Raw genomic sequence first — 25,688 nt, 5'->3', positions numbered from 1 at the left:
GTTTGTAGCAAAATGTGTGGTGCATCTGCCAGAGTTCCTGAACATTGCTTGTTATTTTTCAAATGTAGCCACAGGGAGAATAATCATATGGATGAGAAATTTGTTAACATTTTACTTACAGATGAAAGATCTATTCTTGCATGGTGAATATCAAAATGCATGAATACTGTGGTGGACTGCTATATATATGTAGAATTGTGCTGCGGCCTTACATTTTTCTTCTGCTTGCTGTCTATCCAGAACTGATCTGTTTTTATTTCTTATTAGTTTTGGTATTCTTTCTTAAGTGTAACTTTGCTTTTGTTCTGTTTGAACTGAAACAGACAGTTGGTTCCTTTAATAGAAGCTATTAATGCTACTCTTTTAAATTAACCTGTTTTTTAAAGGAAGCCATTTTCCAGTGAGGAAATACAATCTTTAGCACAGCCACATTCCCTGTGTTGAAACAAGTGGCTTTGGAACTATTTCAGATTTCTTATCACCTCAGTATAGTGATCGGTTTGAACTAATATGGTAGTCTTTGCAGGCCTTTTAAGAGGATCTCAAAGATCTCAAAAACTAGCAGAGCTGGTCGTTACTCTTAACAACTTCTTCGACTCCTCCCACTTCCTCCAAATCCAAGGCGTAGCCATGGGCATTCGTATGGGCCCCAGTTATGCCTGCCTCTTTGTAGGGTACATCGATCAATCCCTGCTCCAGGCATACACTGGCCTATCCCCAAACTCTATCTCTGCTACATTGGCGACTGCATCGGTGCCACCTCCTGCACCCATGCAAAACTCACTGTCTTCATTAACTTTACTACTAATTTCCATCCTGCACTCAAATTCACTTGGACCATCTCCGACATCTCCCTACCGTTTCTTGATCTCACCGTGAGACTATCGACACATCTATTATAAACCTACTGATTCCCACAGCCATCTAGACTTCACTTCTTCCCACCCTGCTTCCTATAAAGACTATATCCCCATCTCCCAATTCCTCCGTCTATGCTGCATCTGCGCCCAAAATGAGGTGTTCCATACCAGGGCATCACGATATCCCGCAGCTCTACTCTTGGTCTACCTCCCCCTAGTCGTAACAGGGACAGAGTCCGACTAGTCCTCACCTTCCACCCCATCAGCCAGAGCATACAGCACATAATCGTCCGTTGTTTTCGCCACCTCCAACGGGTTCCAACCACTACCGATATCTTCCTATCTCCACCCCTTTCTGCTTTTTGCAGAGACTGTGCCCTCAGCAACTCCCTGGTTAACGTCCCTTCCCACCCAAGCCACTCCCTCCCCAGGTACTTTTCCCTGCAACTGCAGTAGATACAACACCTGTCCCTTTACCTCGACTCTGCACAAGGACCCCGACAGTCTTTTCAGGTGAGTCAGAGGTTCACTTGTACCTCCTCCAACCTCATCTGCTGTATTCACTGTTCCAGGTGTGGAGTTCTATATATTGGCGAGACCAAGCGCAGGCTCGGCGATCGTTTCGCTGAACACCTCTGCTCAGTCCGCCTAAACCTACCTGTTCTCCCGGTTGCTAAACACTTTTAACTCCTGATCCCATTCCCACATAGACCTTTCTGTCCTGGGCCGTCTCCTTTGTCAGAGTGAGGCCCAGCGCAAATTGGAGGAACAGCACCTCATATTTTACTTGGGAAGCTTACACCCCAGCAGTATGAATATTGACTTTTCTAACTTCAAGTAACCCTTACTTTCCCTCTCTCTCCATCCCTCCCCCTTCCCAGTTCTCCGACCAGTCTATCTCCAATTACACTTTATCTCGGTTTGCTTTGTTGTTACTTTCTCCCAGCTAACAATGATCTATTCTACATGTTCCTTGAACTTCTTCGTTGTCTCATTTTCACACCTTACACTTCCTTATCTCGGTATCTCCTTCTTCCCTGACTTCAGTCTGAAGAAGAGTCTCGACCCGAAACGTTATTCATTACTTCTATCCGAAGATGCTCCCAGTCCCGCTGAGTTACACCAACATTTTGCGTCTATCTCAAAGTACTTAGGTGGTTGCATTTAAGCAGAATTCTGTATTTTTGCAGGACATTTTGCTGGAACAATACAGAAACAGTGCATTTATTTCTATAAAAAATACAGAAATGCTGGGATTGGAACTAATAGGGAACTGGACACTTGTTTTTTGTTACCTACGTCCAAGCCACAACTTCCATGAAACTTCGCCTCAGCTATTTTTGATTAAATTCGATATTCACTGTGGCGTAACGGTTGCTACATGTGCTGTGTAGTGTATCATACATATCCGAAAGGCCCTAGATTTTACCTATTTTTAATTGCTTCCATAAGTCAGTTGTGGGGTTGTGCAATAATGTATTGCTTTCTTTGCTTTGGAAATTTGTGAAAAAAGTTAGGATAGTTGGCAGGTCTGTGTGTTTGGCTAGGTACATGCATTAGAATATTAGCCAGAGCATACATTGACATTCCCCCGGATCCAAATTGAAGTTGAATCCTCTTCACCAAAGAGAAAGCAAGACAAAAGTTATTTTGGTCATTGAACCAATTATCTAAATTGTATCTGACTGGAAATAACGAGAAGTACAACTTTAAAATGTTTTTGTCAAAACTGCAGATTTCAACCAATTGTGCTTTTAATTTTTTTTAATCATCTAGTAGCTTCAGGATCAAATGTAAATTGCATTGTTGGTGGTGACAGTTGAGATTTTAACAATAACCTTGTAACTTCCACGCAGGTTTTTGTATTGGCTTAAATAATATCAGTGCATTCTATTTCAGCGTCACAGAATGAAGCCTCTTTGATTCTACCTCTTGAACTTCCATTACTGAATGCCAAGGATAATTATGAATCACATTCAAAATATCTGTTAACTGGAAGGCTAATTATCATGGAAAAGCGATGAAATAATTCTCAAATATGACTCAAATAAGGACTGATCAATTGTGGAATAGTGGTTTAATTGTGAAATTCTATACACTGATTTCTTTTTGTATCAACGTAGACATGCTCTGTACTGTATTATGGTCAAATATGCTGCAAGTTGCATTTCAGCCTCAGTCCACCATGTCCAGTTTCCATTTTTGTATTTTGATAATGAAAATAATCATATTGTAACTGTAGAGACGTTCCAGTGTTTCAAAATTAAACTTTAGCTCATGTGGAGGTAGAAATATCACTTCTAAATGTATTGAATTATATTGTCGGCGCAATGTGTCGGCAGCTTACAACGAACATCAGCAGAAGTTTAATGTTGCCTATCGTGTAATCATTCTTTGTAGACTGCTCTGCAGAATGTGAGATCTACAGGTGGTTATGTGGCAGCTCCCTAAAACAAGGAGCTCCTGCTCCTTTGTTACCCATCAGCAAGACAGATCCATCTCAACTTGGGCCTGTTCAAACATTACCAATGCTTCATTGCTTTTGGTCAGCCTTTCATTTTGATGCATGTCTGAAATATTTCACAGAAGCATGGCGCTCGAAATTAAATCTTGAGACGATGTTTTAGAATAAATATATCAGTGCTCCATCAATTCAAAAGCAAAGCCGAATGCAGAAAATTGTCTAAAAATATCCTTTCAAATTAATTGGATTCAGCTTTATTTAAAACTTCAAATTAATTCAAAACTATTTGAAAGATTCCTCGTGCATACAGAAACATTAATGAAATTCAGAATGAATGTGGACTCCGGCAATTTTTCTTGCATTGAAAAGCCATTAACTTGGAGGATAGTTGAAAAGTTGGAGGATAGAATTGTACATGGCAATTTAAAATTTGGTGGTAATTTTAATTGTTTGCAGTATCCATATCTTTTGTAGATGCACTCTTTTTTTTTTAGATCTTTACCGTTGTCACATTTTTAGGAGTGATTCAAGTGCCTGTTTTAGTTTCGGGTACAACTGAGACATTTTGGCATGTTGCCGTTAAATGTTTAGCTTTCTCTCTGATCCTTTTTTATTTGAAAAGACACTAAAAGTGACCACAAACTTGTCACTAAGTTGACAAGGGATTATTTCGTGCAGATACAAACATTGATAGTACTGAGGTTTAAGTATCTATTTAGAACAGCGAATCATGTTTGAGTCAAAAATGTAATAACAGCACAGTGTTGCAGTTATTAAAACTACTACCTCGCAGCTCCAGAGATCTGGAGTCAATCGTGATCTCCAAGTTCTATACTTCATGCTCTGTATGGAGTTACATGTCCTCTGATAACCGCATGGGTTTTCACCAGATGCCCAATTTCCACCCACATCAAAAAGATATGTGAATTAGTAGGTTAATTGACCACTGTAAATCGTCTTTAGTGTGTAGGTAAAATCTGGAAGGAGTTGATGGGAATGTGAGGAGAATAACATGAGATTAGAGAAGGTAAATGTGTAGGAAGGAACTGCAGATGCTGGTTTAAACTGAATATAGATACAAAAAGCTGGAGTAACAGCAGGCCAGGCAGCAGCTCTGGAGAGAAGGAATGGGTTACATTTCGGGTCGAGACCCTTCTAAATGGGTGTTTGATTATTCACGTGGACTTGGTGAGTCGAAGGACTTATTTCCATGCTGGCATAACTCTGACGCCTTGACTGTATGTGACAGTATATCTTCCTGAATTATATAATATGCCTTCCTATAACATAGAACTACACAGCACAGGAGCTGGCCCTTTGGCCTACAATGTCTGTGCGGACCCTGATGCCAATTTAAACTTATCTGTTCTGTCTCATTCCATTCCCTGCTTGTTCGTGAGTCTGTCTAAATGCTTTTTTAACTTTGCTGTCGTTTCTGCTTTCACCACCTTCCCGTGTCAGCTTGTTCCAGGCACCTACCATTCTATGCAAAATACAACTTTGCCATGTAAATTTCCTTTACATTTCCCCCCCACTCACCTAAAAGGCATGCCCTCCAGTATTTGGCATTTCCATCCTGGGGGGGGAGGGGGGAGGATACTATCTTATCTATGCTTCTAGTAACGTTGTATTTCTATCAGCTTGCATGCTTGGCTCCGAATGCTGTAGAGAAAACAATCCAAGTTCCTCCAACCTTGCCTTATAGATAATGCTCTGACAGTACCCTAGTGAATCTCTTCTTCCAAACCCACCATATCCTTCTTGTAATGCACTGACCAGAGCTGCACACAATACTCCTAACTGTGGCTTACCCAAAGTTTTATACTGGTTCATCTTCAGTTTTGTAACAAGTTAGCTCAGGAAATGCAGTTTAAACTTAAGCATTTCACTGTCTGCACACTTAATTATATCTGGAAATAACATTTCTATACCACAAAAAATCGTAATTTTAGTCTTCTGTTCTTCATTCTTGCACAAGATGGTTGTGTACTTGAATCTTTTCCTGGCCAACCAGGGTGTCATGAAAGTTTCTAGGCTTTTGTCTCTTAATATTTTAATAAGGTATGAGTGTTGTCAAGGTAGCATCATTTACCAGAACTTATTTTTCCTGTATGAATGTAATTAGGCTCTACTTGCCATTTTAGCAACCTTTCTGGAGAGATTTTGGTGCTGGACTAAAAGTTAAGTGGAAGGAGGGAAAGGTGGATAAACAGCGAGCTTTGGTACAATGAGCAGTTAAAGTAGGAAACAATTAACATTGAGAAATTGGACCCACTTTCTCATCGAGGAACCTATCATTGCTGAGAAGAGATGTAGAATGATGGTGAGCTTTCTCTTGTATTTTTTAAAATAATGCTAAGGGATACAAGAAGATATTTGGATATGGCAATGATGTTTAACTTTTGGAGGACCTGGGTTTTCTTGGCTATTGAACAAAATAATGGGATTTGACAGAAAAGAGAAAGCTCAAGTGTTAGCAGGCAGCTTAGACATGAAGATGCTGAAAATATTCAACCTAGATGGGTAAAATCTGTGCAGAGGGATTGAGTCAGCATTTCTGATAAACAACTAATCAGATTTCCAGCATTACCGTTTTGCTTTTGTAACTGCGATGATTTCATTTTATCCTGACACACTATCTCAATTTGGGGTCAAAGACGGATCTGACACCAAAATGAAGAGCAACAAGGTTTTCTGAATGGACCTTTATTACTATGCTCTCAGTTTAAGCTTTGATTCGGGAAATACACTTTACAGTTTTGGCTGCGCTGAAAAGCCCTGAATTGCTAACAATCGAATTAATGTATTTACTACTGTTAATCTTAATTGTACCATAAGAAATGCCTTGTTAAATTTAGTATCTTAAAGAATGAGCTTGCTTTCAGTTTCTACTGTACATGTGTATAAAATTGCTTTCTTTCAAATTCATTATTTCCCATACCCAGCAATTCATGGTCAGATCCTGTAGAAATCAGGTGTTGTCATTATATACTTATATGATTGTTATTTGTCCCAGATTCACCCACTACTGGAGATATCCCCTTCACATCTACTCTATCTGGGCCTTTTATTATTCGGAAGGTTTCAATGAGACACCCGCCCGCCCCCCCCTCCTTCTAAACTTCAGCAAGTACAGGCACAGAGCATAGTAATAAAGAGCCATTAAACACTCCTCATAGATTAATCCTATCATCCCCAGGATCATTCTCATAAACCTTCTCTGGAAGCCTCTCCAATGACAGCACACCCTTCCTCGGATACGGCACCCAAAACTGCTCCCAATACTCCAAATGTGGTCTAACTAGCACCTTATAAGCCTTCGAATTACATCCTTGCTTTTATATTCTAGTCTTCTCTATGATAGCTACATTGAATGCATATTAATGAATTATATTGAATGAGCCCATAACTGGATTATTGAGAAGTAAAAATGCAATACAATTTGAGGGTCCTTGCAAATGGTTGTAGAATGGATGTAACTGAGTAACGCAATAAGGGTTAAGAAAATAACAAACCAAGACTTAAAAACACCAAAGGGTTTGAGGATGTGGAGGGAGCTGAGTGTGATCGAGCAGTATCTTGTGATCTTGTATCTTGTGATCGAGGAGTAAGCAACAAAATAGGAATACGTTAGGTTGCTTGTAGCATGAGTGTCTGTATATGGTGGGCAGAATTACCAAAACTTTTAAAAAGTAGACTAAAGATATACCAGAATCCTACCTACGAAGTGGGTTAGGCAAAAGTAAAACAGAGATGCTGGAAGGGGCCACACCTAGTTTGCATCAGCTGTGGAAAGAAACCAGAAAATAACAAACCAAGACTTAAAAACACCAAAGGGTTTGAGGATGTGGAGGGAGCTGAGTGTGATCGAGCAGTATCTTGTGATCTTGTATCTTGTGATCGAGGAGTAAGCAACAAAATAGGAATACGTTAGGTTGCTTGTAGCATGAGTGTCTGTATATGGTGGGCAGAATTACCAAAACTTTTAAAAAGTAGACTAAAGATATACCAGAATCCTACCTACGAAGTGGGTTAGGCAAAAGTAAAACAGAGATGCTGGAAGGGGCCACACCTAGTTTGCATCAGCTGTGGAAAGAAACCAGTTAATGCTTCTCATCAAAAACTCTTCGTAAGAACACCAGCAAGTTGCTGCCAATTAAGTAAGATACAAGTTTGCATTAATAATGCCAAATATGGCTTCAAGTGATCAGTAAATATATAATTTTAAGAGAAGGCTGAGTGGACATATCAAAAAGGAAATAGAAAAATATCTCACGGAATTGAAAGCACTTTCATGCAAGGCAAAAATACCATAGAATTTAGCAAAAATACCATAGAATGTTTTTGTATTTATCTATTTCTTGCAATGGTCTCGACTACCACGATTTCTCAAACCAGCTACAACTTATAGCTTTCCCAAACACTTTCCTAAACTCCTTCAATATTTCAAACAGAGGAAATATGGGCAGAAATATAATTAAACCGTATCCAGCCTTCTGAACCCATCTCAGAATTTCTCCAACAAATGTAGAAGTTGGGAGACATTTATCATGTGATTGTTTTTTGGGCCCTTTTGAGTAGAACCTGGTCTTAACACCCAAGGCACAAAAAAATAGTAGAGGTGGATAGGCCATGTGGGGGGGAATTGGCAGATTAGATCTTGGGTCGAGAACCTTTTTCAGGCTGAGCAAGAAGAGGAAAGGCCTGCAAGAGGGAGAATAATCAGGTTATAATCAGTTATTACAATCAAATCAAGATCAGCTGGGAAGAATGCAAAAGGGTCCTGGAGGATTACACAAGTTAACATCTCTTAATCCAAAAGCAAGAACAAAAATAAGTTGAGAGTTAGATCCAGAGGAACTGCACAGTTTATCTGTAACAACTTGCCACAGGCAATTCTACAATTGACTTGTCACTCTGATTCTTAAAATTACTTGTGGAAAGTTCGGTCCTCTACTCTGATAAACCATCCACCATTGAGGGCAGTTTGTTCAGAAGTTGAAAGAAAAGGCTGCATGGACACAGCAGGAAGTGGAAGAAAATGGAGTTTAATCAGATGTAAATCTTGCCTCTAAAATTTGGAAGGCTCCATCTCAGGAAAATGCAAAGGGAATTCCCAGTAGAAAATTTCCTGTGAGTATTTAGATGAGCCGGGAATGTTTTGATAGACCAATTACAGCTATGGACTGAAATATTTCCCTACCCTGTTTCACTAACCATACTCGACTCGGCTATCTTCTCTCAGATTGCCTTGCCGTGGTACAGAAATGTTTTACCTATTTCTCCTACATATGAATGTAATTTTTCATAGAGAAAAAGACACAAAGTGCTGGAATAACTCAGCAGGTCAGGCAGCATCTCTGGAGAATACGGATAGGTGATGTTTTGGGTCTAGGCCCTCTGCCTTTAAAAGTATGTTTCTATTTTCAGTGAATCATCGCTCAGTCTTCTTTCCTGATATATTTTAAACCCAGACCTGCAGGAGGAATGAATTTGCTTAAAAGCCACCAGAATAACCTTTGAGTAAAATTGCCATTTTGTGGAATGGTGCCTAATAGGAATGGAGTTAACATATATCAAGTTCCTTGTCAGTGTTTCAGAGGAACTTTGATCCCAACAAGTTTGGATTGAGCCCTAGATCATTGAAGTGAAATAAAAATTGTTTAAAATCCAAAATGCTACAAAAGTGTTCTTAAAAATTGTGTGCTTTTTTAAAAGTCTTAGTTTATTGAAAGCTACATGAATATAAGGGAAACTAAAACGTAAGTTTGAAGGAATATAAAGATTGTTGGGATGTGAAAGATAGCAGTAAAAAATATTTAATGCAATCATAGGCAAAAAAGATGGTGAAAAACGACAGTTTTTGCCACAGATAAAAATGTGCATAAACCATGATTCTCCATGCTGCCAAAACCACCTCATCTTTGTTCTTGGATATAACAAAGGTAATAAATGAAATTAGTAAACAATGCAACTAGTAAACAATTGGGCTAATTGGATATGTTAACGCTGATTTTTAATAAGTAAATAAAATTAAGCGATTTTTCAGAAATATTACTGGTCCGAGGGAATTGAATAGATGGATATTTCTGGCCCGAAACATCGTCTATCCATTCCCTGCACGATGCTGCACGACCCACTGATTCCAGCACATTGTTTTGAAGATTCTGAAAAGATTCTTATACTTTCTAGAATTTATAATACAGTATATATACAATGGTAATCTGTGGTAGGCGTGCTTACAACTCGCCGTTCTGTTTTGCCGATGAAGTCTGGGATATGATATGAACATTACTTTGAGAACAAAATATCTTTTACCTTGCCGGAGATGCGATTGTTTTCCGGATCGTATCTCCAGTCGCTCTGCGGTCCAACATTGTGGAGCTGGAGGCCTTGCTTGGGACTGACTTTGAGCCCCACCGCGGGGCATGGACTTGCCATTGGAGCTGATTCCTTGCCTGGGATTGACGCTTCAACCACGGCCCGTGGACGTTAACATCAAGAAGCTCGCAGTCTCGGGTTGAGACTGACGTCGGGAAGCTCCAAAGCCACACGAGGTTCGATAGCCCCGACCAGGGGTAGATTGCCCAGCGCGGGGAAGCTGAGATTCCCCCTTGATGCAGGAGCTTGATCGCCCTGACGAGGAAGGCCCGCCGCCGGCTACAGGACTCAAGATCGTCCCATCGACGGAAGGTTAGAGGCCCCCGACCGCTGGAGGACAAAGAAGGGAGAGATTTAACTTTTTTTCGCCTTCCATCACAGTGAGGAATGCGGAGAAGTCACAGTGGTGGATGTTCATGTCAAAATGTATTTTGTGTGTTCTGTTGCTTTTTATTGGTTTGACTGTATGGCAAATGAAATTCCTCGTATGTTGCAAAACATACTTGGCTAATAAAGTATGATGATGATTATGAAATATGGTTCAACCACCATTCCCAATGTATGCCCCAGTTGCTCATATTTAAGGCTTTGCTTGCCTGATCAGACTCATCCATATTTTACATATCCTAGGTGATCTAACTGGTTGTATTCTTATTTGGAGTTTTGATGTAACTAAGTGGCACATGGCATCATATGGGGAAATTGAAGCTGACCATGTTGTTGTGGATGTTTAAGTTTAGATTTATTATTGTCATGTAATGAGGTAGTTTAGTTTATTGTCACTTGTTGGTATAGAGAAAGGCTTTGTATGCTATCCAAACAGATCAGGTACAGAAAAACACAGAATTTGTGTAACTATCGTCAATGCATTTTTTCGTGGAAAAAAGTATAGGAATGTGTGTATTTGACCAATAGTATGCTAAGTTGCTGAATAGATTCACTCATTTGTTGGTCACAAAATTGAGAAAGTCATGTGTTTGTTTTTAAAGCTGTGTTTTACATTTATTATATTACATTTACTATTATATTGTATTTTTAAAGGTGAGAAAAGGCCACTTAATTTGAATGAATATTTGCCTGAACCTCTTTTGTTTAAATTTTCAGGAAGGAGCTCCTTGAACAATTAGAACAATTAATTGGCTACAACCAATTGTTATTTGATAACTGTAAAACAGTGTTTTGTGCAAAACTATTTCAAAAATATACTGTCACCTTGACTGTTCAGACTCTTCCTGAGATTTATGATCTTGCTGTAGTGAAGGAGTAGAGGCACAGTAGATAAATGGAGTATCTTTGACTGCTTTGACTGAATTTGTGCCTGTAAAGTTGCAGCAAGTTGGACTTTCTTTGTTCTGGTTCATATCTGATGCATATGATAAATAAATGCTTCCTTGCAGGAAGGAAGTATCTCCTTCCAGAATGCCCTAGTTTCTTGGTAACTGTAGTACTCAAGTCTAAATTCTAATTTATTTATTTTTTGCATTAAATCTATTCTCTTTTTTCATGTTGTATTCTTCTAATGGCTCATTGTAGGAGGTGAAGATAATGAAAAAGATTTATTTTAGGAAAAAATATCTCTTCAATGGTTCAGTTTTACCTTCTTGAATCTCTGTTGCTGCCCATCTGATAGAAGTGCTGCCTCGCAGTGCAAGAGACTCGAGTTTGATCCTGACCTTGGGTGCTGTTTGTGCGGAGTTTGTATGTTCTTCCTGTGGACCACATTGGATTTCTTCTGGGAGTCAGTCATAATCAAACAGCACAGAAACAGGCCCTTCATTTGGTAAGATATGCTATGGTTTCCTGCCACATCTCAAAGACGTGCAGGTTTGCAGGTTATTAGACCTCTGTAAATTGCCCCTGGTTTATAGGGAGTGGATGGAAAAGTGGTATAACACACAACTAGTGTGAACAGGTGATCAATTGTCGGTGTGGACTCAAGAGGCTGAAGGGCCTGTTACCATGCTGCAGCTCTGAAACTAAAAACTAAATGTAATACTTAAGCTTCCTCTACCATTTGCACCTTTCGTGCCATTGAGCAGCATCTTGTGATCGCACACTGTTCGCATCTGACAGACTGCGTAGTCCCTGTTCTCCACTCCTTGGACCAGTCAATGTTTTCATTCATTTTCTATAGCCACCAATTGGTTACTTCAATAGATTCCAATCCTAATGATTACATTCAGTCTTTGCTTTCTATTTCCAACTGGTTTTTCTCTGCATCGAGCTCTTAACATTCTACCTCGACAGAGTATCTGTCAGGGATGTGTTTAAATGACCCGGATTGTTTGTTTATTTTGATCATTTTCAAACCTATTATTCTGTTTTACCAGCTAATCTGTAATAGGAGCACCTTTTAGTTTTGGAGAGAATGCATGGAAACAAACCCTTCGGTCCACCGAGTCCATGTCAACCACCAATCGCCCGTTCTCACTAATTCCATGTTATCCCACTTTCACATCGACTCCCTGCACACTAGTGGCAATTTTTTAGAGGCGAGTTAACGTACTAACCCACATGTCTTTAGGAATATGGGGGGAAACTAGAGCACCCAGACGAAACCCATATGGCTTATAGGGATGTTGCACACAGAATGCAGTATTATTGTTCAGTTTTTGCTATTGTTATATTTTTGCATTATCCCCATATCCATTTAAGATTTTTCCATCCAATCTTTATGTTCCTAAATTTAAGATTGCATTTTCATCTTGATGCTTATTCTTCAGGTTAATGTGTTTCTTGCATATGCTTGCATCCTTCCAGAAAATTTTCCCACTGTCACGGTCTTGAAACTTGCCTTGCTCCATTACAAAGTTGTAACCATGTAGCCTGTAACCAATCTTCCTTTACCTATCCTAATTTTAAAAAAAATAGAATTTGAGGAAACTAACTTTGAGGCTATGATTTTATTTGATGCATTCTTCTGAGCTCTCATTCCCTATACAAGGCCCTCTCTCAGTTGCAAATATATTATTGTCTACATAGATTATCATTTCTGCCGGTCTACCCCACTCATTCAACAATCTATTTGTCAGCTTTTCTTTCAAATATAGGCCACATATATAGTCCATAATCTTTGCACCAGATTCAGTCTGGGATCCAAAGTGCTGCACAAATTTGTGTTAATGCTCGAGCACTTTTTATCTGTCTGCTGAATTGTCAGTTCCCTCTATCAGCATCTCTTTCAATTTGACTACTTCCCTCTGAATGTATTTTATTCACAGGTTGTAGCCTCCATGAACACTCCTGTCTCTCAGAAATTGCTTCCATTAACTCATCACAAAGGAACTCATCACAAAGGAGCTCCTCACTGCAACGTTGTTTGAGTTCAGTTTGATTTAGTTGCCATCCTCATGACGTTTCTATTGACTCCTTCCTCCAACTTCCTTCACGCACTCTTTGGTCCTTCCAAACTTTCCCATTTTACACGTTGAAAGAATCTGTGCTACGGAATGCATCATCAAAAACATTACACATAGCTTTTGTATTGTGTAATCTATTTTGGATTTTTGAAGACATTGGAAGTGGCAATATGGATTGAATTGTGTCATAAATAATCAATAAATAATGGCACTTTATGCTGGTATAATGCAGTTGTCTTCGTCAAGGAACTCACATTTTAAAAAAAAATATATATTTTCTGAATAATTGACTAAAGGGATAAATCCCACAGAGATCTATTGAATTTACAAATTCAAGTTTATGCTCATAAAATGACAAAACATTGATCCCCTTCAATTATTTTGTTGCCTAAATTGATAGGGAATAAATTGATCGTTTTGCTGGCGTGCTTGTTTGTATTTTGTACCATACTGTGCATATATTTAAAGAATTGTTTTTGCTCTTTATTTCTGCAGGCTATGGTTGGAAGTGAGTGTGTGGGTGCCATTGTCTGCAAGTTAGACATGCACAAGAAGATGTTCAGGAGAGGATACATAGCTATGTTAGCAGTGGATTCCAAATACAGAAGAAAATGCATTGGTGAGATTTCATCTTAGCTTTGTAGTTGAAAGGGTGACTTGCTATCTCTATCGCCCTGAGCAGCCACCTACATTTTGTAAATGTAGTTTATCCAGGGTTCTTTTGCATTTATTGTCAGTTGCTGATTTGCATCAGTGTCAAATCCTCTGGTGGCTGAATGGAGATGTACTTATCCTTCTGCATAGATTTTTGTACAACATTGTCCCACTATCTATAATGCCAGTAATGTTACAGGTATTGACTTGAACAACATTATTTCAGAAAGACAAGGAACTGCAGATGCTCGATTCTTGTGCAAAACACAGTGCTGGAGAAATGCTGGCAGCATCTGGTTAGGATGTTGATAGGTGATGTTTTGGGTCAGGATCCTTTTTCAAGGTGACATTTCAGGCTTTTCTTTAGACAATTTTGTACCTCTTTCTGGAAATTTGAGGAAAGTAGACAACCTGGAGAAACCCATGCAATTACAGGGCGAACATACAAACTCCATACAGCGTCAGAAATAACGATCAAATCTGGTTCAATAGGGCATATGAGGCAGTAGCGATACTGCGGCAACTCTCGGTTACCCCACGTTTCTTGCGTGGATTTCACAGTGGACGTTTCACGGAGTTCATCAGCAAAGTGTCAAATTACTGCACTTGCAGTCAAGATGCTGGTGAATCTGCCAGCTGAACCTGGTTACATTGTTCTTCTTAAAGGTATCACAAAATGCTGGAGTAACTCAGCAGGTCAGGCAGCATCTAGGAGAGAAGGAATCGGGTGATGTTTCGGGTCGAGACCCTTCTTCAGACTGATGTCAGGGGGGTGATACAAAGAAAGGTGGAGACAGGAAGATGGAGGGAGAACTGGGAAGGGGGAGGGGAAGAGAGGGACAGGAACTATCTAAAGTTTTGTCCTTAAACCTTTTTCAATGTATTTTTGATTAAATGTAATAGTTTTTTTATGAATGTAAGAGGCGTTCAATTGTTTGGCTTTGACAACAGGAGAAGCCAGAGGGCTTAATTTATATGTGTAGGAAAGAACTACAGATGCTGGTTTAAATCGAAGGTAGACACAAAATGCTGGAGTAACTCAGCGGGTCAGGCAGCATCTCTGGAGAGAAGGAATGGGTGACATTTCGGGTTGAGACTCTTCTTCAGACTGATGTCAGGGGAGAGGGTGGGACAAAGATAGAATGTAGTTGAAGACAGTAAGATTAGTGGGACAGTAAGACAGCATATAATCCTCCAACATGTTCGCCACCTCCAACAGGATCCCACTACTGGCCACATCTTCCCATCTCCACCCCTTTTTGCTTTCCGCAGAGACAGTTCCCTCCGAAACTCCCTGATCAACTCGTCTCTTCCCACCCAAACCACCCCCTCCCCAGGAACTTTCCCCTGCAATCGCAGGAAATGCAACACCTGTCCCTTTACCTCCCCCCTCGACTCCATCCAAGGACCCAAACAGTCTTTCCACGTGAGGCAGAGGTTCACTTGCACCTCCTCCAACCTCATTTACTGTATCTGCTGTTCCAGGTGTCAACTTTTCTACATTGGCAAGACCAAGCACAGGCTCGGCGATCGTTTTGCTGAACACCTCCGCTCAGTCCGTCTTAACGTACTTGATCTCCAGGTGGCTCAGCACATCAACTCCCCCTCCCATTCCCAATCTGACCTCTCTGTCCTGGGCCTCCTCTATTGTCAGAGTGAGGCCCAGCGCAAATTGGAGGAACAGCATCTCATATTTCGCTTGGGTAATTTACACTCTAGTGGTTTGAACATTGACTTCTCTATCTTCAGATAGCCCTTGCTTTCTCTCTCCATCCCCTCCCCCTTCCCAGTTCTCCCACTAGTCTTACGGTCTCCGACTACATTCTATCTTTGCCCCACCCCCTCCCCTGACAACAGTCTGAAGAAAGGTCTTGACCCGAAACGTCACCCTTTCCTTCTGTCCTGAGCTGCTGCCTGACCTGCTGAGTTACTCCAGCATTTTGTATCTACCCTGGGCTTATTTATAGTTGGTAATGAAAACATTTATGCGTACATAATGTGTTCAAGCCCCAGCACCTTATGCTATTTGCAGTTGAGCTGTATGGAACCACACTGAATTTCTCAGAATCTGCTTTGTTGCTGAAGATGCCATAGGAAGATCTGTGCAAAGTCTTCGGATCGAGCACGTAGGAAAGCAGTGCACTTGAGCAGCTGAAGTTGGCAGGAAATTCTACGTCATAATACTTTAAAGGAAGCGCAGTGCAGTGAAAAGCACAGATTAATTGGTGGGAAAAGTTGCATTTAAATAGCGCTTAGTTGTTGGTTATGTTTGCACAAATTTGTGCAAATTTAGATGTTTTAATGAGATACTAAATTAAACATTAGCAAGGCAATGAGGTAAATGAGCAACAAATCTGCCTTGTCCATTGCTGGGAAAATGTTGGTCAGGCACTCGGGCGATCTACATTTCTTTAGTACCAGAACACCTTTGTCCTTCTTGAGGTCAGAAAGGTCATTACTTTAAGATGTCTCGAAGTGTAATGCATAAGTAATCATGCTCCATTATGTGCTTAATGTGCTCGAGCAGGCTATAAGCCAAACGTCTACAACATTGGTTTGGATGCTGTCAAAGACCTAAGGTTATTATGTAAGTTTACAATTTAGTTAAAGTCAACAATTAGTTTGCTAGTACAGATAGCTACCAAACTGGTGTAACATGCCCGATCAAGCTTCCATTTGTACCACCACTCCCACCTGTGGTGATCCACCTTTTTGAGAATGACTTTTATATTAACTTTCAAATGCTTGATAATGTTAATATCTTTGCCCATTTAGTTAATGTATGATTTAAAGGATGTTTTTAGTGTAAAAACTCACCTTGATTATGGTGAACAGAGCATCACTAATTCTCCCCCAATGTGAGCTAATACTGGAATACGACTTCCACAGATTGCATATTTGTTCTCTTTAGGAAGCTCAAATACATTATCCTTTCTGGCATTCACGAAGGCTGGGGGATTGCTGGATACATTAGAATGCTTAAAAAATATTCAGTACATCACCAGTTTTCCATGTGCAAAATCCTTTCGTAAGTTGCTGAACCTTTTCTTAAATCGCTGTGTTTATAAAGAACACTTAAGCTTAGCACTTTGCAATGTAATCTCATTAATTGTTTAGATTTGTTTTTGTCTTTTGCAACTGAAAGGTAAGAATATTAACAGGACAGAAGGTCATGTTCAGTTAACGAGGCTCATTCAGTTTTGCGGCTGATAGATAACATCCTGGGGTGACTGCACTGAGTGTGTGCATAAAAGATATGCGTGTTGCGGTGCAAGTGCTATGTGGGAAGTAAGCCGTGGTATGTGTTTCTTCTTTCTTAAATTTTCCTTGGTCTAATGAAGCACAGCTGGGTTCGGGCAGTTGTATGCTCATCCTGCAGGATGTGAGGAGTCGGGGAGACGAAGTCCCTGACGACTACACATATGGGAGTTGGGTCCAGCTGCATCTCCTTATAGACCACGTTAGGGAACTGGAGCAGCAGCTGAACGACCTTCGGATCATCCGGGAGACTGAGAAAGTCATAGATGGGAGTTACAGAGAGGTGGACACACCTAGAATATGGCCACATAGTAGATGGGTGACCACCAGGAAAGAGAGTGCAGCAAACCCCTGTGGCCATTCCCCTTGACATCAGTATGCCTCTTTGGATACTGTTGGGAGTGTTGATAGGTCGGGAGAAAGTAGCAGCAGTCAGGTCTTTGGCATCAGGCCTGGCTCTGAGACACTGTAAGGAAGGGTGAAGACAGACAGGAGATTCTGTGGCAGCAAAAATGACTCCAGGTTGGTGTGTTGCTTCCCTGGAACCAGGGTTCAATATATCTCAGCGGCTGCAGAACATTCTCAAGGGGGCGGGTGAGCAGCTGGAAATCGTTATGCATATTAACACAAATGACATCAGTAGAAAAAGGAATGAAACTGAAACTGGGCGGGAACCAATATCCTGGCAGATAGGTTTACGAGTGCTACTCGTTAGGGTTTATACTAGATTGGCAGAATGGTGGGATCCAAAGCAGATCTGAGGCAGGGGAGAGGCTTTAAATTTGCATGGGTGATGAAAGCAAGTTCCATAGACGGGATAGGCAGGAGCACGGCAGGGAGTGAGTAAAGACAGTTGATTTATGTTGTATTTAGTTCAATGTGAGAAAATTATCAGGTAAGGTGGATGAACTTTGGGCATGGATAGGTATGTGTGACTGGGACATTATCGCCATTACAAAAACTTGGCTACGGGAGAGACAGGATTGGCAGCTTAATGTTCCAGGGTACAGGAGCTATTGACGAGACGGAGGTGGAAGTAAAAGAGGGGGAGTTGCTTCTTAATTACAGAGAAAGTCAAGGCAGGAGTCCAAGATAACATTACTGTTGGTTCGGGAGGCTCCATGGGAGCTGAGACTCTTTGTCTTAAGTGCAAGATGTTGCATTTTGGGAAGTCAAACCAGGGTGAGGACTTGGGCTGAGTGTAGGGAGAACTAGGGCAGGCTGGGACTTTTTTCCTTGGAGTGCAGGAAGCTGAGGGGTGATCTTGTGGAGGTGTACACAATCATGAGTGCAACTGATAGGATGAATGCACAGTCTTTCACTCAAGGTAGGGTAAACAAAAACAAGAGGATGTAAAACATGAGAGGGGTAAGATTTAATACAAATCTGAGGGGCAACTTTTTCACTGAGGGTATTGGGTATATGGAACAATCTGCAGAAGTAGTAGTTAAGGAAGACACGATAGCAGCATTTAAAAGACACGTTGACAGGTACCTGGTTAGGAAAAGAGTAGAGGAATATGGGCTAAACGTGGGCATATGGGACTAGCTTAGGTGGGGCATCTTGGTTGCATGGGTGAGTTTGGCCAAGGGGCCTGTTTCCATGCTGTCTGTACAATTCTAAGCAACGTAGAATTTTTTCACAAAGAATTCTCATCTTTTACTTTATCTGTTTTAACATTGGAACACACTTCTGCTTCGTATCTTTGCTGGGAGAATTCTTATCCGATGGTGAAAAGATTGGGAGAAGTGTAGTTAAGTTTCTGAATACAATGGGAACCAACCACCAGTTCTGAACAAATGTAAGAGATTAAAGGCAGGCTGCTGTGCTGTAAGATGGGGGGTAGACATGAACAAATTGCAGCAGTATCTGGCCTACCACATTCACATTTACACTTTCTAAAAGTTATGGAATTGCTTACTTTTTTTTTTTTAATTGCTGCTTGCATAAGTCCTGGAAAAGGAACATTACTGCATATATCATTTTGAAGTTTCACTGTTATAAAGGCAAAAAAAGAGCTAGCATATACTAGGGGGAATTAAATTTATTTTCGGTGATGTTAGTTGAGGCAGAAATGTTGGCGAAGCTGCGCAATATTAATGTTTTGCTGAAGTGGACTACAATGCAGCACTTGCACAGAAGTGTCGGAAAAGTATTTGTACACTGAAATATTTAGTGTTTCAATGTAATAGATCTCCTCCATCAGCTTTTCCATTTGGTTCTGCCAAATTCAAGTCTGTAAACTACTGTCGATATATTGTAGAATCTGCAATGAGTGGTAAATGTGAAATGGAAAATTGAAAGCATTAGTTATTAAAAACTGTGGCATGCAGCACAAATTTGAGAAATCAAGAGTGTTTAATTATCATATGTATCGACTACAGAACAATGGAATTCTTACTTAACAAGACTATAAACACAATACACATAACAGAATAAACAAAATTTCAATAAATCAATAACACCAATACTAATGCAAAGGAAAAACTGAAGCCCTTCATGCAACCAATGACAATCCATATCTCACAGTTGAGGTTAGTGTTGTATAGTGCTTAAGGCGGATTGTTGGAAAGAGGCTGTTCTTCAACCTGGAGGTCACTGTTTTCAGACTCTCATATCATCATCCCATTGGTAGTAGCGAAATGAACGTGGCCAGATTGGCGTGGGAATTTGTTACTGGCTGCCTTTTTGATAGAGTGCCTCCTAATAGATCCCTTCAATGATGGTGAGGACAGTACCCTGTGTTGGACCCATCTCAGAATTTGGACTAAAAGCTGACCAAGAGATCATTTGGAGTACTCAAAGGCAGAAACAGATTGATGGCCTCATGGTTCATTGCCCATCTGCCCATGTGCAGGCTCTAAGAGCTGATGAGAAAACCCCCTGGCAACACTTGGAAAGTGCTTCAGAAGAACATATTCTTTGTATCCAGTTGTGTGTCAAAGTTGTTTGAGTTTTAAAACATAACTGATGTTGAAATCTGTAATATGAGTGTTTATATTACCTCCCATTGCATTTGAAGCTCCTGTGGTTTAACTCGACAAAAAAAGCCATCTTGTAGATTTTATTAAACTGCAGTAATGTTAAACAGGGTTAATAGTGATTTTTGCCTGGTGGTATTTGGCCTTTTGTTCATTGTCATCCATAAATTTGAGAGTAGATTAATATGTTTATTCTAAAGGTTTAGTATAGATCATATTGAATCTCTTTAAATAGAAAGCAGGAATAGTGCCCAGCTACACGATAAGGTGATCTCCAAGGAACTGTCCTATAAATGGCCACGGCTACTATTTGCACCTCCATTGTCGCATTTCTCGGCCTCTGCTATATATCTTTTCTGATATTGTTGCAGAGCATGCAGGAAAAAGTTAATTACCTGCTGAGTAAGCAGGCCATTTTAACACCAAAATATTTCAGTTTATGCATTGTGTGCTTTATTTTTCACTTGCAGCAGTACTGAATTTACCAAGTATACATCCTGCATCATGCTATTTTAATTTTAATGCTATCTGTAATGCAATGTTTTTATTGAATTTGATGCTGTGCTTCTTTTCTTGCTGTTTACTATTAAAATACCATCTAGATACTTGTTGGTTGCATAGGAGTATCAGAAACAGTGAGGTCGCAATTGGAGTATTGTGTTCAGTTGTGGTCCCCCTGCTCTAAGGAGCTGGGAAGAGTGCAGGCAAGATATACGTAGATTTTGCCAGGACTCGAAGGCTTGAGCTAAAGGGAAAGCTCACGCAGGCTAGGAGTTTATTCCTAGAAGTACAGTAGGCTAAGGTGAACTTAGAGAGGTATATAAAATCATGTGGGGAATAGATAGGATGCATGCACAATCTTTTGCCCAGGGTAGGGGAATGAAGGACCAGATGACATAGGTTTACAGTGAGAGGGGAAAGATTTAATAAGAACTTGAGGGACTACTTTTTCTCAGAGACAGTGGTGGGTGTCCAGAAGGAGGCAGTTGAGACTGATACAATAACAACATTTTAAAAGACACTTGGATCGGTATATCCAAAGGAAAGGTTTAGATGGATTTGGGCCAAAAGCGGCCCAAAGGGACTAGTTTAGATGAGACAGCTTGGTCGGCATGGATGAGTTATGCCAAAGGGCCTGTTTCCGTGCTGTATGCCGCTGTTAATTAATAGTAGGAAATTGCTATCTATTAATTTTGTGCATGCAAGAAGCTGCATCTCGATAGATGGGTGTCTAGTTCTGAGCCACAATGAAACTAAGAGCAAAGGAGTGCTGAAATAACCTGTGTTGTGCTTCTTTGTAGGAAGTATACATTCCCTTATTTCTCCAGCTGCACAATAGCCATCAAAGAACTGTACAATTATGTCCGTGAATAACATTCCTCCTGCACCACTTGTCAGTTCTGTACCTTGTATATTCTGATCAATGCCTTTAAATCTGGTGACACTTCAGCATACAGTGTTGCCAGATCACACCTAAGCAAAGGTATTAAAAGGGCCAAAGACACCCATAGGCAACGGGTGGAAGACCACTTCAACAACACGGACACCAGAAGCATGTGGCAGGGTGTCAGGGACATCACTGGCTACAAGAGCAGCCCTGCCTGCCCCCACAGCGATATGGCATTGACCAACGAGCTTAACACCTTCTTTGCCCGCTTTGAAACTGGCAAAACCACCTTGAGTGAAAGAACCCCAGCCGAGGCGGTGGGACAGGTCTTGCAACTGAGCACACAGGAGGTACAACGCGCTCTGCAAAGGGTCAACCCACGCAAGGCTGCAGGACCGGATGGTGTTCAAGGAAGGGTACTGAAGGACTGTGCTGAACAGCTGGCTGAGGTATTCACCAAGATCTTTAACCTGTCATTATCTCTGGCTACGGTCCCCAAGTGCCTGAAGTCGGCTATCATAGTTCCGGTGCCGAAAAAAGCAAAGATCTCCAACCTGAACGACTACCGCCCGGTTGCCCTAACGCCGATTGTCATGAAGTGCTTTGAGAGGCTAGTCCTCTCACACATCAAATCCAGCATCCCTGACTCACTGGACCCACATCAATTTGCATACAGGGCAAATAGATCTACAGAGGACGCCATCTCTCTGGCTCTTCACACTGTCCTGACTCACCTAGAGAGACAGGGCACGTACGTGAGGATGCTATTCATAGACTATAGCTCCGCCTTCAACACGGTCATCCCCACCAAGCTCATCACCAAACTCCACCAGCTAGGCCTTAGCTCGTCATTATGTGACTGGATCCTGGACTTCCTGCTGGAACGACCGCAGGCAGTGAGAATGGGCCCGCACCTGTCCTCCACTATCACCCTGAGTACCGGCACACCACAGGGCTGTGTTCTGAGCCCCATGCTCTACTCCCTCTTCACACACGACTGTGTTCCTGCATTCGACACCAACACCATTGTCAAGTTTGCAGATGACACAACGGTGATCGGGCTGATCACCAACGGGGATGAAACAAACTATAGAGCGGAGGTGCAGAACCTGGCGGACTGGTGCTCGGATAACAACCTGTCCCTAAATACCACCAAGACCAAGGAGCTGATCATCAACTTCCGTAGGTCACATAACGGGGAATATGCCCCGATCTCTATCAATGGGGTCAGTGTGGAGAGAGTGTCCAGCTTCAAGTTTCTGGGCACTCACATTTCGGAGGACCTAACATGGTCCAATAACACTGCTGCGCTGGTCAAGAAGGCACAACAAAGACTGTTCTACTTAAGAACACTGAAAAAGTCTGGTCTACCCCAACAGCTGCTGAAGACCTTCTACCGCTGCACCATAGAGAGCATCCTAACGCATGGAATCCCTGTGTGGTACCTCAGCTGCACGGAGGCAGAAAGGAAAGCTCTACAGCGGGTAGTCCATAGAGCTCAGAGGGCCATCGGAACACAGCTACCAGACTTGGAGGGCATCTACAACACACGATGCCTCAGAAAAGCCACCAGCATCCACAAAGACTCTTCACACCCCTGCAACAGTCTGTTCGAACTCCTTCCATCGGGCAGACGATACAAGGCCTTCTATGCCCGCACCTCCAGACTCAGGAACAGCTTCATCCCCAGGGCCATAGCTGCTATGAACCGGTCCTGCTGAGCCGGATGGCCACAACGCATAGATCAACTTGCACTTTACCCTGTCCAAAACTGTTACAACTGTTCGTTTCGTTGGGTTGCTGCTGTCTAAATTACCTAAATTAGTGCATCGTATGGGAGGCGCATTCCCAATCTCGTTGTACCCCTGGGTACAATGACAATAAAGATATATTGTATTGTATTGTATTGTATCTAAACCTAGATTCCCCAAAAGTTGTTATTTACCCCCTTTTGTTCTTCTGAAAGTTCACTTTGTTGCTACTTTGTTTTGCAGGCACAAATCTAGTGAAGAAAGCAATTTACGCCATGGTAGAAGGTGACTGTGATGAGGTACGGCATTTTCAATATCTATTAAGCTGCATTAAAATTTAAACCTAATTCACCTTATTTTGTCATTTGTTTGGCAGCACTATCATAAACCCTTGACTGTGAACAGCCACTATCCCATAGCCCCCTCAGTCATTCAGTCTTGCTGTTGGTTGAGTACTTCAATTATGTAACTAGAATATGAAGGTCTGCTTTTCTCCCTCTCTTTCTTTCCCTCCCTATCCTTTACTCCCCCTTGTAGATAATGGAATAAGGTATGCGAGATTCACCGTGGTTGCTTTTCCTAATGTAGAGGAGGCCACTACTTTGCATTGCTCTATCCAGTGAGGAGCCTGTAAAACTCAGCAATGGAAAGATATGTTAAATTACTATTGAGGGCTCAAATACAAATATTAAGTGGGACACCAACATTTTATAGTGTAGTTAAGAGGATGTTGAATGCATAGCTCCAAGGATACAGGACAGTATTCTCAATGCTCTAACTATCTATATTGGTCAATCATTTAATAGAATTGCTATAGAAACCCAGTGCAATTTTAACAAACTGCAAGAAATGTGCATGCAAAATGGGGGAATGTGACATAAGTATGCATATAGTGTTTTACTTTCAGTATATGATTTGAAGAAAGAATCCTCTACATATCTTAAAAAATATATATATCTTTACTGAAAAGAAAATAGTGAGACATAAGATGATTATTCTCCTTAAAAGAATATTTATCACGAGTAAGGCTAAGAAATTTGTTAAAATAATTGAAGAAGCACCTATGGATGTTATAGAAACATAGAAAATAAGTGCAGTAGGCCATTCGGCCCTTCGAGCCAGCACCGCCATTCATTGTGATCATGGCTGATCGTCCACAATCAATAACCCGTGCCTGCCTTCTCCCCATATCCATTGATTCCACTAGCCCCTAGAGCTCTATCTAACTCTCTCTTAAATCCATCCAGTGATTTGGCTTCCACTGCCCTCTGTGGCAGAGAATTCCACAAATTCACAACTCTCTGGGTGAAAAAGTTCCTTCTCACCTCAGTTTTAAATGGCCTCCCCTTTATTCTAAGACTGTGGCCCCTGGTTCTGGACTCGCCCAACATTGGGAATATTTTTCCTGCATCTAGCTTGTCCAGTCCTTTTATAATTTTATATGTTTCTATAAGATCCCCTCTCATCCTTCTAAACTCCAGTGAATACAAGCTTAGTCTTTTCAATCTTTCCTCATATGACAGTCCCGCCATCCCAGGGATCAATCTCGTGAACCTATGCTGCACTGCCTCAATTACAAGGGTGTCCTTCCTCAAATTAGTTATCTACTACATAGGTTTCCAGAGGTACTTTTGACAAGTTTTTGCACAAAAGTTTAAGGAAAATGTAAAACAGAATTTGAAGTATTTTTGGGGAATGTACTAAAAGAAAAATGAGTGGTGTTCCACAGAGATCTGTGTTAATTTTTCATGTTATCATAATTTTCAATTACTTGTATAAATAATACTTGTTGGGAGGCACAATAGCAGAGGGGATGAATACATATGATAACATATGCACGATATAAAGGCATATAAATTGAGTTGGCAATTGAAGTTCATTGTGGAGGTATGAATTTAGCCACAGGAACCAGGAAAGACATTTTAATGTATCTTTTGAAAAAGATGCTGGGAATTGTGGAAATGCACATAAGTTTGTACGTTCAAATATGTGACTCAATCATAACTGGGCAACATGTTAAAAATAAACCTATTACTAATTGAATGTTAACCTTGATGGATACAATAATTTGAAGTGGGTGGCAGAGGCGGTAGAGCTATTGTCTCATTGTACCAGAGTTCAATCTTGACCTGAGATGCTATTTCATGTAAAATTTGCACATTTTTCCTGTGACTGCATTTTTCCTGTTTCTTCCAGGTCCTCTGGTTTTCCCTCTCATCCCAAAGATGTGTGGGTTTGTAGGTTAGTTAGCCTCTGTAAAAATGCACCTTGCGTGTAGGGGGTGGATGAGAGAGTGCGATAACATACGACTTGTGTGAACCAGTGATCAATAGTCAACAAAGACTCAGTGGGCCAAAGGGGTTATTTCCATGCTGTATCTCTAAACGAAATTTATGCTTTCGTAACATAGTTTTGCACACAGCCCCTCTGGAGATCCACTTTCAGTTCTAATTGCTCTCAGGGAATGTGTTTAAAGCACAAACATTAAATAATGAGACCAGACTGGATTAATGTTCATTTGACAATAGAAGATAGTATGTGTAAAGTGGTACTGTGAATCAACAGTGTTGAATCAATGGTAAAGGAAAGCTGT

General features: G+C 40.9%; 1 protein-coding gene across 1 annotated transcript in view; it reads left to right on the top strand.

The window, feature by feature from the left end:
- Nucleotides 1–25,688, top strand: part of naa30 (N-alpha-acetyltransferase 30, NatC catalytic subunit) — a 29,941-nt gene that overhangs the window by 1,997 nt on the left and 2,256 nt on the right. Inside the window, exons 2-3 of the mRNA XM_078406635.1 lie at nt 13,560–13,683; nt 23,339–23,394. Of these exons, the coding sequence (XP_078262761.1) occupies nt 13,560–13,683; nt 23,339–23,394 (180 nt within the window). The remainder of the gene's footprint in view (nt 1–13,559; nt 13,684–23,338; nt 23,395–25,688) is intronic.

The sequence above is a fragment of the Rhinoraja longicauda genome, chromosome 10 (assembly GCF_053455715.1).
Source record: "Rhinoraja longicauda isolate Sanriku21f chromosome 10, sRhiLon1.1, whole genome shotgun sequence".
In the NCBI taxonomy this organism is placed as follows: domain Eukaryota; kingdom Metazoa; phylum Chordata; class Chondrichthyes; order Rajiformes; family Arhynchobatidae; genus Rhinoraja; species Rhinoraja longicauda.
The sequence above is the reverse complement of the archived record's forward strand: the minus strand, read 5'-3'. Positions and strand labels throughout refer to the sequence as shown.